Raw genomic sequence first — 16,879 nt, 5'->3', positions numbered from 1 at the left:
TGAGCCCTGTCTGGGTGGTGCATGTACAGTGACGGATCACACATCCTCCCTCCCCAGACCATGTCCTGGGGGGTTTGCCCACCATCTTCATATCTTTCCCCAATAGGTGGTGTCCTCATTCTCCCACAGGGCACAGGGCATCAGTCCAGGAAATCAACACGGGTTTTTCTGTAGAAAAGCAAACCAGTCACCTGCCACCAACAGCCCTCCCCATTGAAACCAGAACCCCATGCCCTGAATTGTCCCTGCAAGCTGAGCAGCCTTGGGTGTGATGATGAGCAGGTCCTTCACCTTCTCCACACGGTCTTCTCCTGGAGGCTTGGGCTCTTTGTGCAAGTGGCTGGCCAGGAGCACTGGGACCGTGGCTGGCTGGACGCAGTATGCATGGCCTTGCTCTTACCCAGGTCCCGTGATGCAGGGCCAGCACTGGCCCTCTCCCGGCCCACCGCCAGGGCAAGCTGCCCTCTTCCCACTGGAATCCCTTTGCTCCTTCTGCAGCAGTGGTGAGCTGCCTTTCAGGACCCTGACCCCAAGCCTGTGCTGGTCTCTGACACCAGCTGGCCTGAACCTCCTCCCTGAGCCTGGCCTTGGGACAGTGCATAGTGGGGGTGTGGTGGGAACACACAGGGCAGCTTGGACGTGCTTCCTAAGGCCAGTCTCCCCCCAATGTTTGCTCCTCCATGTCCTCCCTCTGTGCTTCTTTTTCTGTGGGGCCTCCTGGCGAGCAGACTCCTGCTTCTTGCAGCAGGGCCTGTCTCTGCGTCCTGTCCAGCCTCCTAGCTGTGCTTCTGCTCTTCCAGCTGCTTCTGTGGGTCCGTGCAGCCTTCTTGCATTTGCCTTTGCTCTCATCAGCACGGTTGACGGTGGCTCCTGCTGGCCACGTGGTCTCTGCCTATGTCCCTGGGGGCAGGCTTTGCATCTGTAGGGCTTCTTCAGAGATCACCCAGCAGCGGAGCCATCTCTCACCCTGTGCTGGACCTGCTTGGGTGGCCTCTGGGGGAGTGTAGCCTGGCAGGAGGCCCAGCAGTAGAAGGAACTGGCTGCTGCACCTCTGTGCCTGGGGCTTCTGCCTCCCGGACAAGTCTGGCATGGCAGCCTCTGTGGCTCGATGGGACTGACCATAAACCTGAGAAGGCTCTGGCTTGGTGCAGAACCAGGCTGTTCTCTCTTGGGAGCTCAGCCTACAAGAATTTTTTTTTTTTTTTCTCAAAGGTAGAAATGCGGTATGGGTTTCCCACACAGCTATGCTTCTGCAGGGCATGGGCTGGGATGAAAATTCGTACGTCCACCTGATGCTCACTGCAGCTCAGGCACCGTGGGAGGGCAGTGCCTTGTCTGCCAGTCAGCTGCGCTAAACTCATTCCCCCAGGGTTCTTCTTGGGCCAGACACCTGGGCTTATTTGCTCAGGCCAGAGGTGGGCAATTATGTCTAATCAGCCGCATCTGGCCTGCCTCCTATTTTTCTGTGTCCCACTAGCTAAGAAGTATTTTTACGTTTCTAAATGACTGGGGGCGCATAAAGGAATAATATCTCGTGATGTGAAAATTATATGAAATTCTAATTTCAGCGTTCATAAACTGCCACACAGCCAGACCCACTCACACAGCATCTGTGGCCACTTGCGGGTAAGAGCCGCACAGGTGAGTAGTTGCCATAGAGATCCTGTGGCCTCTGAAGCCTAGGATATCCACTCCCTGATCCTCATAGGACATGTTCTGACCTCTGGCACCAACGGTCCAGACTGAGGGGACTTTCTGCTGGGGCTGGAGCCTCTGAGACACACAAGGATGTTCCTGTGAGCTCTGGGAGCCCTGGTCTTTCATAGCAGAAGGGTCTGTCCATGATCCCTGAGGGCTTCTGCAGCCCAGGCTTTCCAGGGGAGTGGGGAGCCCAGCAGTCTCCTCCAGGAGCCTGCCCACTGTTCTCTTCAAGTATTGGGTCCCAGGCAGAGATCGGGCCATTGAGGACAAATCCTGTTTGGTCTGTAGCACCAGAGAGCACAGAACAGAAGACAGATTCCAGTGCTTGCATGCAAACATTTTTACTATTTTGTATATTTTATGGTTAGAGAGTAATTCACTGTTTAAAATTGAACACAAAATGTATTTGTCAAATGATGGATGAATACGTTCATCAAGGAATATATTCAACGAGAAAGCTACTTTGTTTCATAGAACGTTTAGAAGGGGATGTTGTATCTATGCAAGGATATGTGATTTCCTTAATTGGTGTGTTGTGTAAACAAGGGATGTATTCACAGTTATTTTCTTTCCTTTGCAAGGGAGGCATTTTTATGGAAGGAATTGTATTTCAAGAATGGGAAGGGCCTATTGGGTTTTATTAGGGTTTTATGGATCTCTACGGGGGGCGGGGAGGGGGGGCGTGTACCTGGGTGTCCGTGTGCTGGAGAGGAGCAAGGTTACCTTTCCTGCGCGCCCAAGCTCCCTGGTACGTCCAGGTAGAGGCCAGCGGCGTGTGAGTCTAGAGGGTTAGCCGAGTCCAGAGAGTCAAACCCAGGACTGTGGGGCCTCAGAGAGAGAGAGCCAGGCTGAGGGTGTGTGTCACAAAGTTCCGTGTCGGGAGAGGTGGTGCACTGCTGGGGCACAGATGTGTCACAGGGGCTGCTCCGTGGACGAGGAGGTGAGGGTGGAGTGAGGGACCTGGGGAGAACTGCCCGGTTGTGGGTGGAGCAGGGGCAGAGACACGTGGGGATTGGGAGGAGTGGGGAAGGAGAAGAGGACGTGGCAGGAGTGGGATGGGATTTAGGGGATGAAACCACAAGCGAGGGTGAAGAAATGTAAAATGTATGGCCTTCACCAGGATGTTTCATGAATTTTCTGTGAGTATTGAGTGCAAGGGGAGTATATGGAGGGGATGGTCAGGTGGAAGTGGGGCAGTCCAAGGGCACCTTCTCCTTTGTTCTTTCCAAGGCATGCCCCCGTGAGGCAGCAGCTGGACTCTTGACTCTGTGGTGAGGCCCCTGGACTACTGGTCTGTGCAGCTGTCTGTGCTCACCTGCAGCTGGATGCCTCACACTTGCTGAGGCCCAGTTTCCAGGGTCCCTGAGTGTCCACACACACCAGTATGCCCTCCTGCCACCCAGCCACAAACCCCCTGGCCCTCTGCCAGGCTCCATCCTGCATTTTACCAGGAAGCTACTTGTCTAGGATGCCCCATCTGCCTTCCCAGCCTCCAGCTCTCCCTGGGGGTTCTCACCTTCTCTGGAGCACTTGCTCCTTTAGGTTTGGTTGTCATTGTTAAGAATCCTTAGGCTCCAAGATTCAAGGCATAGGAACCTGGTCTGAGAGGAGATGCTCTCGGGTCAGGACCCAGTGTAGCTGAGCTGAGGCCTGGCGGTCCTGTGCACTGGCTGCCTTTCACCCTGGGATGCACCTGCTGTGCACATCTGTGATCGTATAACCCCTCCCGCAACCCTGTCTTAGGGGCCTGGGCCTCTCCTCTCTCCCTCCATACGGACGTCCTCTACCCCAGGCCATTCCTGGGTCAGAGATGGGTGGTGTTTGGGCTCTAGAGATCGTGTTGAAACTGCCACTGGTCATTTGGTACTGAATTTTATCTGAATAATTAAGAACCTGGCATGTGCCTGGCATGTACACCCAGACATGGAGTAAAATTCATTCATTCACTTATTCATTCATTCATGTAAAAAGCATGCATTGGATGCCCACACATCCAGCTCTGGTGCTCCGCATATGTGCAACAGCGAACACACGATCTCCATCCAACTGCAGCAACCTCCCCTGGCTGCACTGTGTCTTTTCCCTTCGTCTGGCCTCCCCTGTCCCTGCTCTGCACCTCCCTACCTCCCCACCCCAGTTTAGAGCTTCCCTCCCATTAACCTGAGGACGCCATGTCCAGCCAAGGCTGAGCCAGCTGCATGAAGTTGCACTGTCTTACCAGCAGGCACTCTGTTTCTTGAGGACTCAGGGCGCTGGTGGCATCTTGGTCTGCTCAGGCCCCTGTAAGAATGCCACAGACGGGGGGTAGCTTCACCAGCAAACACTTATTTCTGACAGTGCTGGAGGCTGGAAATCTGAGGTCAAGGTGCCAGCTGTTGTGTCTGTTGAGGGTTTGCAGGTAGATGGTTTCTTGCTGTGTCCTTGCCTGGCAGGGGGCAAGGAGGAAGTGAGCACTCCTGTCTCTACTTAGCATTGCACTAATGCCAGTGAGGGCTCCTCTCTGGTGACCTAATAACCTCCTAATCCCCTTCCATTGGTGTTGACTGTGGACATAGGAATTTGGGGGCTGCAAGCATGTGGTCTGTAGCAGGTGGGTGGAGCTCACTGGTGTAGAACCGGCGATCTGAGCACTGTTCTGGGGACCCTGTTGATCCCCCACATGGTGACAGGGGAAACGTGGCCATTCCTAAAGGGTGTGGTGGCGCCACGAGACCTGTGAACAGATGGTGCCCTGCCCTCGGGGAGCTTCTCTCCTCTGGGAACAGTGATGTGCCAAGCGGCAGATTGTAAGCACGGGATCTAGCTTTGCTCATGTCCACACCTATGTCCACATCACAGTGCCGCCTCCCTCAGGGTTGGGTGGGCCGTGCAGGAGATCTCGGTCACTGGGCATGTTGGGGAACCTAGATCAGCCATGGTTTTCCCAGGTCATCCCAATGCACCCAGATTATTAGCCATGTGGTGTCCCGGCTGGGGCTGCATTGGCTCCCGCATTAGGTGGGTCTTGGCACCAGAGACCTGGCCCCCTTGTCATGGCTGGCCACAGTCCTTCATGGAGACTGCTGTCTGGTTTAATATTTGTGCCACCCTCCTCCAGATGCGTCCCTGTCTGGGCGACGGTAGACGAGACCTCAATACTTAAGAGATGGACGTGTGGCTGCCTTTGCTGGCTTGGCTCACTGTGGCCCCCGGAGCCTGTGGCCCGTCCACATCTGCTCCTGCCCCCACCCCTGGATGGGATGGGCCAGGCCGCAGGTGCCACTTCCCACTAAGCTCTGGTCCTTGACCCACCCTGGGCTCCATCTGTCCTCCTGTATGTCGGGGCCTGGCCTGCACCTGGTTCTCAGTGAGGGCTGCTTCTGGTGAACATGGACTGGGTGACACAAGAGGGGCCCCACGAGGCTTTCACCTCCAGCTGGAGTCTACATGACACTGGGTAGAGCATCTGGCCCCTCTGTAGAGGGGACGGAGCCTCCGGTCCCTGTCCCCCACCCCCCCCCTCCCCAGGCCAAGGAGCCGAGATGGTGCAGAGAGGCACAGAGTTGCTCCCTAAAGGGACATGTGTGTTCTTGTGGCCACTGTGACCCTGTGTCCCTGCCTGGGAGCAGGCAGTGTGGCTCCCGCACCTCGAGGAACTAATTCCCTGTATTTCCTTGCTGGGGTGTCACCTCATCGCTGCATCTGTGCACTTTCCCAAGTAATTCAGATGGTTCACTGGGTACATTTCCGGCACTCTATCAGGGAATAATAAGTGTTATCACATTATCCTGGGAAGCCTTGCTGTGAGCACTGAGCCTGCCGGCACCTGGCAGCCTCTTGGGGTTCAGGAGACGCCCGCTCTTGGGATGGCCCCCTGCCCTCTCCTCCCCTGCCCTCCTCTCCCTGCCCTCTCGCATCCTTTTCCTCCCCTGCCCTCCTCTCCTTCCCTACCCTTTCTCATCCCTCTTCCCCTCCCCTGCCCTTCTCTTCCCTGCTGTCCCCACCCCTCCCCTCCCCCTGCTCTGCCATCCCCTCCCCTCCCTCACCCCTCCTCTTCCCTGCCCTCCTTCCCATTGCTCTCCTTCCCTGCCCTGACCTACCCCTTCCCTCTCCTCCCCTCCCTCCACACCCTATCCCCTCCCCTGCCCTCATTCCCACCCCTCTTCTTCCCTGCTCTCCCACCCCTCCTCTTCCCTGCCCTCCCCTCCCACCCTCACCCCATCTCCTTTCCCTGGGATGGGCTGCAGGAGGCCCAAATTTCACACATTTAACCGGGGGGGGGGGGTCTTTTCTGCTCCCCAGCTCTGCATTCAGAGCCCCTGGACTGCTGCCTAGGGAGCCCAGCGTCCTGGGTCTGCTCACTTACTTTCTGCGAAATCCCCTGCACTGTGCCCTGATCCTGTGGGTATTATACTTTGAGTTTTCACAACTTCAAGGTTATAAAGAGTGCTGAGTGGGAGAGGAGAGTCCTATGTAGGTGTGAGCTGTGCCCCCTCTTTGGTGGGCTTGCTTGAAGACCCACAAACATGAGGGACTGTGTGCACACACGCCAGAGGTGCATGGAGGCCAATCGGGTGCACTTAGGGGTGACAAGGCTGCAGCTGAGGATCGTCATGATGGAATAGCCACAATGAAGATCTGGCCTTTCCACAAAAACGTGTCATGACTGTGTCATTACCATTTCAGGGCCATCATGTTACCGGCCTGCCATCTGGCTCAGTCCCCCCCCCGCCCCCCCACTCCCGTACAGCTCTATCCACGGCCAGGCTGTCCCGCACTCCCCACACCACGGCTTGTCCGTCAGGTGAAACCCACACCCATTTGTGGTGGTGTCTGATGGAGGGATGCTGTGTTGTTCTCCATATGTCCTTTACCTTTGTTTCCTCCCTTTATCTTCCATTGTGTCTGGGCTGACCATGAGTACCCGTAGATTGCCTTGATGGGTCTGATTCTGAAGGCCCCTGTGTGCATTTTGGAGGTAGCATAGTTGACGAAGTTGGTGATCACATCATCCTTACAAAGGTATGAGGATTCCAAATGGGACTTTTTCTTGAAAGATATACAACCTAAACAGTAATAAATTTTAAAATATTTTTAAATGGTAATAGTTGTTTATTAAACATCATAAATGCCCCAACACCAGACAATTCCACAAAGATGTGTGTTACAATATGATAATTGCTTTATTCTCCTTTGTATTTTTATTTCTGGGTCTGTCTGTACACATGTTGGTTCGAGGAGGATAGAACAGTCTATTAACAGGTGGCAAGCGCATGGGTTCCCTCCGTATTTGTAATTTCCACATTTCCTTTCATATATTTAAGTATTTGAAAGTTCTTAATAATTGATTTTGCACGTGAAATTTATAGCTTTCATCATATGGCCATGCAGCATCACACATTTTACTCCTGCAATGATACACTTATATTTATACACCGTCCAATTGGGAGAATCAGAACAAATCGTGCATACAGGATGTTCGGGTCCCTTCATCTAAAATGCACATTTTCAGTTGGAAGTGAATCCCTGGGCTTGAGTGATAAGCGCAGCACGTAGCACACCTTGTTTGTAGCATTGATGGTGGTGTGCCGTGGGCGCCGATGCCAGGGTGCCCCGTGTGATTGGGTGATCCTGGGTCACACACAAGGGCAGGGGTGCTAGGGACGATCCTGCAGGGGGATTCCAGACCCTGTCCTTTCAAAGGCCCAGGTATTTGCACAGAAGCCAGGGCCAAATAATAAGTTTGAGGCAAGTAGCGTGGCTGATGCAGAACTCTGGCAGACCCCGGCAGAGCCCTGTTCCACATTTTCCTGGAACGTTATTCCTTGGGGTTGTGACATTTAATGGGCTGAGTGATTTTTATCATTGTGGCTATTCCATCACGTACCAGCTGCTCACTTTATGTCAGATACCGACCCTCTTCCCTTTCACCCGGGAAGGTCTGTCACATATTCAGGATGTTGTCATCCTTCCTGCCTCAAGGACTCCTTCAGAAGACAAGTCTGGGCTGGTCGGCAGACTCTCCTCCACACAGATCTGAACTCTTCACCATCTCGTTCCCATCTGCACGTCAGAGCCCTCTGCATATTCCACCAGCAGCCCCAGGCCTGCCTTTTCTCTGGCGGGGTTGGCCCTGCTGTGCCTCGCTCTGGTGCTTAAGACCCAGGCCCCGGTGGGCCACCCCGGGATCTCAGCCAGGACCCCCAGGAATCCCTTCTTCTGTCCACTGACAGACCCTGACCCTTCTGGGCAGGTGCTCTGGCCTGTCTTCTGCATGGCTGTCAAGACCCACTCTCCTGGGATGGCCTCTGGCCATCGGACTAAAGCCTGAGACAGATGGTGGGTAGGTGTCCCACCATGGTTCACCCCACGGAGGTGGTTTGTCGTCTCTTCCTCAAGGGGCAGCCTGGGTCCACTCCATGGAGTGTGCTCTCATGGCCTTGTTCCAGAGTCATAATCTTGATGGTAACCTCCCTACCCTTCTGCTTGAATTACTGCTTGCCTGTATCCTTGCTGAGTCTGGGTTTTCCACCTTCCTAAAGTGCAGGGCAGGGACTCTGGGACTTCAGGCAGCAGGATGGGCGTGTGGTCTAGTGGCAAACACGGGTGTGGACCTCCCAGTGGGCTCTGGTGCAGTGCGCACGTTCCAGAGGGCACAATGCATGCCTAAGTCAGCCTGGGGAGCAGGGCTGTGCCTTGCCGGTCTCATTAGCGGAAGTGGGGGAACATCTCAGGGGGCTGCCTAGGACTAATTTGGTTCTCTAACACTGCCGGCTGGGAGTGGCTCAGGTTCACAGCCAGATGCCCGGGGGCTGGGCTGGGGGCACCAGCTGGGGGAGGCAGGGCCCGGCCCTTTCCCGTGTCTGCACCTCCCGCCCTGCTGCAGAGGCCCAGCCTGCCTGTTGGATGAGGCTGCCTAGCAGGGGACACAGGGCTCGTTGCAAGGACCTGAAATGTAGCAAGGACCCGGCTCTCAGTCTGATAATTTTTCTGTACATTGTGCTATAATAATCGCACCCCACGGAGGGCCTTTGGGAGCCGTGCGCCCTGCCTTCCTTCCCGAAGTGGAAGGAACCCTCCCTTGCTCTCGTGTCAGGAGGAATCCTTTCTGATCTCCCCCTGAGACGTGTTAATAATAATCCAGACATTTCACACATATACTGTGGTTGCACCAGAAATTCAAGTCCTTAGTTTTTCAGAACCTAAGCAGTTAATGTTAGAAATTTTGCTGCAAATAAATTGATCAGTATGCAAGACAGTTGTCACGGCTGAATCATGGTCCACAGTAAGGTAAACAGATCTGTGATGACATTTTCTGAGCAGAATACAAATGCAGCTCATTTCCTCACAGAGGTTCCTGACATTTCTTCTACACGGATAACAGATTCTCCCAAGAAGGTGTTGGTCACAAGGAAGAAAGATCTTTGTTTAATCCCTCTGAAAAGGTAGGGCTGTGATATTTGGTGTGCTTTCTGTGAAAAGAATTGTTCTGAGAGAGATGGCTGTTGGGGAAAGCGTTTTGCTTTGCTTTGCTGCCTCCCACCCCCACCCTCAGAGAGACCCTTCTGGTGTTTCGTCTATTGGAATTATCATTAAACCATCATGTGGTTGTATTGTGAAAGTTTGCATGTAATTAATTTTTTTTCCCCAATGTGAAGATCAAGGGATAATTTTCTTATTGAGAGTGCCATGAAATAGTGGTGGGGGGCGGGGGACGAAATGTCTCTCACTTGCTCATGTTCCTTGCATCTGGAATGCCCTCCCGCTCCCATCTCCCCACGCTTTCCGCCGCCTGTGCTCTATCGGAGGCATCCTACACAATATGTCTGCATTTGAAATGTGAGATGGTCTTGAGCTAGATGCTACATCAGAAGCCAGCTATGTTTTCTGCGTTATGGCGAAGCTTTCAAAACCCTCAGCTCGTACTGATGTTAGAATGAACCGAAAACCTCTCTGCAACTTTGCGTAAGGCAGGTGGTCATTTTGCCCGAGTGTGTAACGGGAAATGGTGCTTCCCGAGGGGGTGGGGGGGCATCTGCGTTTGGAGTCAGACTGCTGAAGAGAGGGGTCTTTCTGCCTGTTTGTGCATTTGCTGTTGGTTGTGACCTGGGACCCAGGGCGGAGGTCTATGTATAAGGGCTGCGTTTGAGGAGGCGGAATAATTCTAGGTCTCGTAAGAGTTGAAGGAAGCCCCAGTGACTGGACATGAACCAGGTGGGGGCCATACCCCTCGAGGGTGAGACTGGGTGGGTCTGCTCAGAAACTCAGCAGTGATCAAAGGAATACGTTTAGGATAAGGGCACCTTTTACATCCTGCTTCATTCCTCCCCATGCATTTGCACTGCCAGCATGACACAGATGTGGCCTCCTCCGGGAAGCCTTCTCAGATCCTCCTGGTCATTCCCACAACATGGTGTCTATCTCTTAGCATAGCATGCGGCTCTCACTAGGGAATTGCCCAGCTTTGTGTCTCCATCAGAGGCGGGAGAGGGGTCTTTTCATTTTTGATTACCTGACTTCTACCATAGCTCCTGGCTCGAAACCAGAGCTTTGCAAATGCTGTTTGTAATTGAAACAGGATCCCATTTGCTTACAGCTGCCTCTGCAAAAGGAGGATTAATCCCATTTCTTCATCAGAGAATAGGTAGAGAAACAGAGTCACACACGGGGACACCAGAGCGAGGACCAGAACCCAAGTTGGCGCATGACCCCGTGCATAAATGGATGGAGGGAGGTGAGAACGTGTGTGCCTGCACTTGACCGCAGAGCCCCACATATCAGGTGTGTGGCATGGCAGATGTAAATATGCAACCCACCCAGCCATATTTTTCTTCCTCCTCCAGAAATTTTTTGCCCCATCCAGTCTCAGTGTAGGAGGATCAGGTGATCAAGGCTTTTTAGAATCTTCCCTTTCTGGGTGCTGACGATGACACATGGAGTATTTTGAGGCATTGACATCATCTCTTTCCTCCTGAATGCCCTCTTTGCGATTCCATCACTCAGGCCCTGCCATCTTTCACCTGGACTGTTGTCACCTTCCTTGCTTCACAGGAGCAGTGCAGGTACGGTAAGAATGAATCCCAGGGTACCAGACCTAGCCTGGGTGTGGAAGGGACCAGCCAGGGACAGGCTTCCCTGGGAAAGTAATGTTTGAGCTGAACTGAACGACTGTTAGGAGTTAGATTGGTGGAGAGGAAAGACAGCTCTCTTCCCCCATGATGTGGCATGTGCAAAGGCCCCGAGGTGGGAGGGAACATGGTGTGTTCAAGAAGCTGATAGAACAGTGTGGCCGGATCTCAGGAGCTGTGCTGGAGGGGTGGACAGCAGCCTGACCACATGGGAATGGGCTAATCATGGCAGGGAACTGCACATTTGTGCCAAGAGCAAAGAGAAGCCACTGGAGGATAGAAGCAAGAGCTGGCCTTAGTGGATGTGACCTCTGTGAGAATGGATGGGGGGGCAGGAGATGTGGGGAGGCCAAGGGAGGAGGTCCTGAGGCAGGCCAGCAGCAGAACCCAGAGATGGAGAGACCATTAGGGAGTAACAGCAGGACCTGATAGCTGCATCTGGGATTGTGGCCAAGCTCCTGAATGAGACACCCTGGGGAGAGGAGAGTTGAGGAGGCATGGAGGGAGGCCAAAGGTGGGAGACCAAGAAGGTGGGGCCTGTGAGTGGGAGGGGCCAACATGGACCCTGGAAGCCCAGGAGAGAGGTGGGTCGGTGGGTGGGTGACACCCCCAGAGAGGGGGCAGGGAAGTGACCCTGTGACGACAGCTCTCTAGTGGGTTGACAGGGCCATAGGTCTGACCATGGAGGGCTGCACAGGGGGCCAGGAGGCCTCAGGATGAGAGGGGGAGCAAGTGACTTCGCCGTGTGACAGACTTTCACTGGTACAATCCCAAATCCCTCATCTGTTTTTAACATTGATTTAAATTATGCTACACGATGTCCTGTCATTAGAATGCACTCGTGATTCTGTGCTGCAGCAGGCGCCTCTCCTTTCTCTGCATGGTTAGCCCTCAATGGCATGGGAAAATCAGGGTGAGGACTGTGACTTCCCCTTCCAGGGTCCTCTGGGGTGGCCACAGGGAACTGGGGTCCAGATGTTCCTCTTGCAGGAGTGTGGAGGCCATGCCTGTGCACCTGCTCCGGGAGGCTCTCAGCAGGCTGTGTCCACGTCGGGCTTGGGGTGAGGTTTATGCGTGTGCCCCTGTGTGAGGTCCCGGGGTAGCATGGGCAGGGTGGGTGTGGGGACGCAGGTGGGGCCTGTCTGCAGACCCCTCCCTCCCTTTGGTGGTGCTTGGGCTGCCACTGGGATAATGGCCCTGTGTTGTGTAGGGTGGAAGCACAAGGTCTGCCCGGGAGCAGAGCCATGTCTGTGCTCCCCTCCTTCACATCCCTTTGCAACAACATCACTTGGTGAACGTGCTGTGAGTGGGAGCTCCCCAGCAATTAGAAAGACCTTTTATGGGATGCCTGGGTGGCTCAGCGGTTGAGCACTTGCCCTTGGCTCAGGGCATGATCCTTGGTCCCAGGATCGAGTCCCACATCAGACTCCCTGCCTGGAGCCTGCTTCTCCCTCTGCCTACGTCTCTGCCTTTCTCTCTCTGTGTCTTTCATGAATAAATAAAATCTTAAAAAGAAAAAAAAAAAAGGAAGACCTTTTATATGTCTGTACCCCCTTTTGTGGCCCAGCACTAAGAGCTAAAATCACGGAAGACACATAGTTTCTTACAGTGAGAAAATGATTGCAAGTTTTGTTAGCGTCTGTGTGTGTGTGTTGAATTCGGCCACATTCAGCTGAGCTCACCATGCTGAGCAGCATCCTGGGGGCTTTAGGAAAATGAGCTTCGTTTATCTTCCAAACAGCTTCATAAGATACTTATCATTATGATGCCCATTTTGTAGCTGGTAGATTGAGGCACACACAGGTTTTTGCTCCACGGTTACACACACACACATATGCAATGTCTGCTTTAAAAAACATTCTTCTCGGGCAGCCTGGGTGGCTCAGCGGTTTAGCGCTGCCTTCAGCCCGGGGTGTGGTCCTGGAGACCGGGGATCGAGTCCCACGTTGGGCTCCCTGCATGGAGCCTGCTTCTCCCTCTGCCTGTGTCTCTGCCTCTCTCTCTCTCTCTCTCTCTCATTCTCTCTCTCTGTGCCTCATGAATAAATAAATAAAATCTTAAAAAAAAAATTCTCTTGGAGGAAAATAAAAGAGCAGAGTGGAAATTATTTCTGCCAAATAAGAAAGTAAGTGACTTTCCGTAATCCCCCCAAATAACTGTGCAAGATGCAGGAGAACTCCTTACTTCATAGATGGAGACTCTGCAGCTTAGGAAGGATAATAGGTCGCTTGCCCATGACCCCGTGTCTTGGTGGAGTGACCGCAAAATATGAAGGTCTCCTGCATGGGACAGAACTCTGTGTGGGCCTGTGCTTTAGAATCTGGGCCTTAGGACGTCTTTTGCTGCCCGAGTGGAAGGCCTGCTGGTTGCCCAGCCTCTGTCTGAGCACCCTGAGGGGCGAGAGCCTCAGAGTCGCTGGCCAAACATGAGAGCATGTGTGGCCCGTCACTGGCCGTGTGCCCAGGACATGACACCTACCTCTCTCTGCCCACTTCCCTCATCTGTAAAGTGGGCTGACTTTGTACCTGTCCTGTAGGGGGGATGCAGAGCACGTGTGAAGATCTCAGAACATAGCTGGCACCCCACATACACTCTACCATTTCTATACAGAAATATTTTAATTATATGCATATAAGTTTTATCATTATTCTTATGCCCATCCATCCTATTGGTGGACGGTCCTGTGATGAAAAAGGGTTTCTCTTTCTTTGTCTTTTGGATTCATTGCTTCTGATTCTCCAGCTATATATGCTTTTTACTGTGTTTTCCACCCCAAACCCTTTAAAGATGTTTATCATTCTAGTTGTGGTCATTAAATTAACACACCATTACCCTCACATCAAAGTAACTTACAGTCATTGGAAAAAAAAAAAACCTGTATTCAAAAACAAAAAGAGTTTTTAGGAGAACATAAAACCCACCTATGATTCCTGCCACAGAAATAGCCAGATTTAACATGTTGGTGTCCTTGTGTTTGTCTTCTGGTCTTTTCCTGTGCATGTGACCCGTACACACGCACCCCCAGGACCCTCTCAGGTCTCAGGATCTGTGCTGCTAACTCCAGCTTCAGGAAGGCAGAGCTCATGTGCACCCCGCAGGGGCAGGGAAGGGCTGTGGACACCCACAGATGATTTGCCTTCTGTCCAGTGCACTGTGCGGGTTCCACTTCTCTTCATTTTGCAGTGAAACTCAGAAGCCCTGAAGCAGGAATGCCTGGGTGGCTCAGCGGTTAAGTGCCTGCCTTCTGGGTGTGAAGGCACCCAGGGCGTGATCCTTGATCCAGGATCAAGTCCCGCATTGGGCTCCCTGCATGGAGCCTGCTTCTCTCTCTGCCTGTGTCTTTGCCTCTCTCTGTGTCTCTCATGAATAAATAAATAAAATCTTAAAAAAAAAAAAAAAAGGAAGAAGCCCTGAAGCAAATCTCAGTGTGCTTACAGGGCTACTTCAAGGCCTGCCCCTTGGGGACCCTCACCTCGGACCTGGCGAGAGACCTTCCTCCACCCACCTTCCCTGAGTGGACATCCCAGGAGTTATGCTCAGCTATATTCGAGTCCTATAGAAAAGTTGCCAGAGGGGTGCCTACGGGGCTCAGTCGGTGCGGTGTCTGCCTTTGGCTCAGGTCATGATTCTGGGGTCCTGGGATTGAGCCCCACATCGGGCTCCCTGCTCAGGGGGGAGTCTGCTTCTCTCTCTCCCTCTGCCCTTCCCCCTGCTTGTGCTCTTACTCCCTCTCTCAGATAAATAAAATCTTAAAAAAAAAAAAAAGTTGCCAGATTTGGGGAGCAAGTATTCACTTTTCCAAGGAAGGCTGATAGCTGATCCCATGGGTGGATGCAGGCATAGGTTACAGAGAAGAGACACATGTTTTTGTAATTTTTTTTATTTGAATGCACTAAGGGTGGCTTGTAAAAGACTGAAATTTAACCTTTAGAGTGAATTTTAGTCTCACTGATTGAAACTTCCATTTAGCTTATTTGGTATCTAAAACACTATTTCAGTTACCAAAATCACATTTGATAAAATGAGATGTCTATTCCTGAAATATACCTTAAAAAATAGGAATAGGAGCTGATTTTTTATCTTAAACAAGCATCATCATAAAATTATGATCATTTTAATCATTCTTTCTTGACCAGTATTTTTTTCCCCACAGGTACTGTGTTAGGCTCTTCATATGCATTATTCTTAATTTTTAAAAGGACTCTTCAAAGTAAATTATCATGACTCTTTGACTAGGGGTGGCCTGGTCACTCTTAGTTAGAACTGGGAAGTGTTGCATTGTGATTTGACACCAGGCATGTTTGATGGTAAAGCCCCATGGTCTTGTGTGACTCAGCTCTAGACCATTATTACTAAATATTGTCCTAGAAGGTCTGGCTAATGAAAAAAGGCATGAAAAAGAGATTAAACGTTTTACTGTGGAAATGAGAGCACAGGATCCTTATTTGGAGTCCACAGGCTTTGTGAACTCAGAAAGTTCACAAGAATTCATGAGAAGTGATTAGAACAAATATAAGAATTTGGTGGAATGGCAGGACACAGGGTGACAACACTATTAACTCTTCAACCAGGCATGTGCATTTTGACAGGGTGACACACAGAACAGCGAGGGTGGGGAGGACAGAGGCTCCTTTGCTGCTGTGGTGGGGGGAGAATCTCAAGCAGACTCTGAGCTGAGCCCTGAGTGCAGAGACAGATGCAGGGCTGGGGGTCGAGCTCCTGACCTTGAGAACATGACCTGAGCCAAAACCGAGAGTCAGAAGCTTGACCCACTGAGCCACCCAGGTGCCCCAGTATTATGGAATTTAAATGGAAGTATAGGCCCGAAAGACGGATAAAGGTAATTATGGATGGTAAGAGTGATGGGTGAAGGTCTGTCACTAGGTATTGTATGACGTTGCCACAAAAGCAAGCACAGACAACTAGGTAATTGGCAAAGAAATTGATGCTCTGGGAGTGTTCTGTGGTCAGATCCAGTGTAGGACAGAGGGCGCATCACGGCGCTTACAGGGAGAAGGATTCCTGAATGAACGAAGGTTAGGACGATTTCCCTTCTGTTCCACTGGGGACTGGATTGTGTCTCCCCAAATTCCTATGTTGCTGCCCTCACCCCCACTGTAATTGAATTTGGAGATAGAGCTTTCAGGCAATAATTAAGGTGAGGTGAGGTCATAAGAGTAGGGCCCTAGGGCCTGGTGGCCTTTCGAGGGGAAGACACACAAAGCTGCACAGAAGAGGTGGCTGTCTGTAAACCAGGGAGAGGGTTGCCACCAGGAGCGGAATTGGCTGGCTTCTTGATCTTGGACTTCCCAGCCCCAAACTGTGACCAGTCAGATGCCTTTTGTCTCAAAGGAACACCTGCCTGTGGTGTTTTGTTACCCGGCCTGAGCTGACCAGTGCATTTTCTTCAAACTCTACCTCTTAATGCTTTCTGGTATTTAAAAAAAAAAAAAAAAAAAAAATCTCTCAATCTAAAAGGCAAGTGACAAATTGGAAAAAAATATGTTGTAAAATATTTTCAGTCCATACAACAAAGCTCTACTATCTTTATTACAAAAGGAGGTTGTACACACAGATAAGGAAGAAACGCTGAATTCTGGGAGGACAGAACCTTCCTGAAGGCTGGGCTGCTGCCTCCTTCGTGTTACTGCTTCAGCGCACCCTTTGCAGGCCGGGTGGGAGCCTCTCATCTTCACACTGTGATGTGATACACCTATGCGTGGGGCTCATTTGCCCCCCCTGCCCCACCCATGCCGAAACGCATTGACTGTATGACAGGTGCATGTTGCCTGTGAAGATTTGGGCTGTCTTAGCACACCTGCCACGTCACCTTCATGAAGTGCACCGTGTCCCCACAGTAGAGACTGCTGGTGTCCACTGGTCTCCTGCCCAAGCTTGGAGGGCTCTGGGGTGTGTTCCTTGGGATCTATGGAGTCAGGCTGGTTGTGGGCCTGCCCTCGCACAGCTGGCCCTTCTGCTGGGCAGAGGAGGCCGAGCCCTCGAGTGGCATTCCAGGGAGCAGATTGGATGCTGACATGCCAGGGAGATCGGGCCTGCCTTGCCCTGACCAA

The 16,879-nt window shown here is 52.1% G+C and overlaps 1 protein-coding gene across 6 annotated transcripts in view; it reads left to right on the top strand.

Annotated features, from left to right (window-relative positions):
- ARNT2 (aryl hydrocarbon receptor nuclear translocator 2) overlaps nt 1–16,879 on the top strand; it is a 155,780-nt gene that overhangs the window by 21,683 nt on the left and 117,218 nt on the right. For 2 of the 6 annotated variants that reach the window (XM_077874286.1, XM_077874275.1), the window contains exons 2-3: nt 9,032–9,125; nt 10,684–10,742. The exons of 2 other annotated variants lie outside the window; for them this stretch is intronic. In XM_077874286.1, the coding sequence (XP_077730412.1) occupies nt 9,032–9,125; nt 10,684–10,742 (153 nt within the window). Of the gene's footprint in view, nt 1–9,031; nt 9,126–9,493; nt 9,651–10,683; nt 10,743–16,879 lie in introns of those variants that run through there. 2 more of the 6 variants (XM_077874310.1, XM_077874320.1) reach the window with 2 other exon arrangements.

Source organism: Canis aureus, chromosome 2 (genome assembly GCF_053574225.1).
Source record: "Canis aureus isolate CA01 chromosome 2, VMU_Caureus_v.1.0, whole genome shotgun sequence".
Classification (NCBI taxonomy): domain Eukaryota; kingdom Metazoa; phylum Chordata; class Mammalia; order Carnivora; family Canidae; genus Canis; species Canis aureus.
Note: the sequence above shows the minus strand (reverse complement) of the source record. Positions and strands in the feature narration are given on the sequence as shown.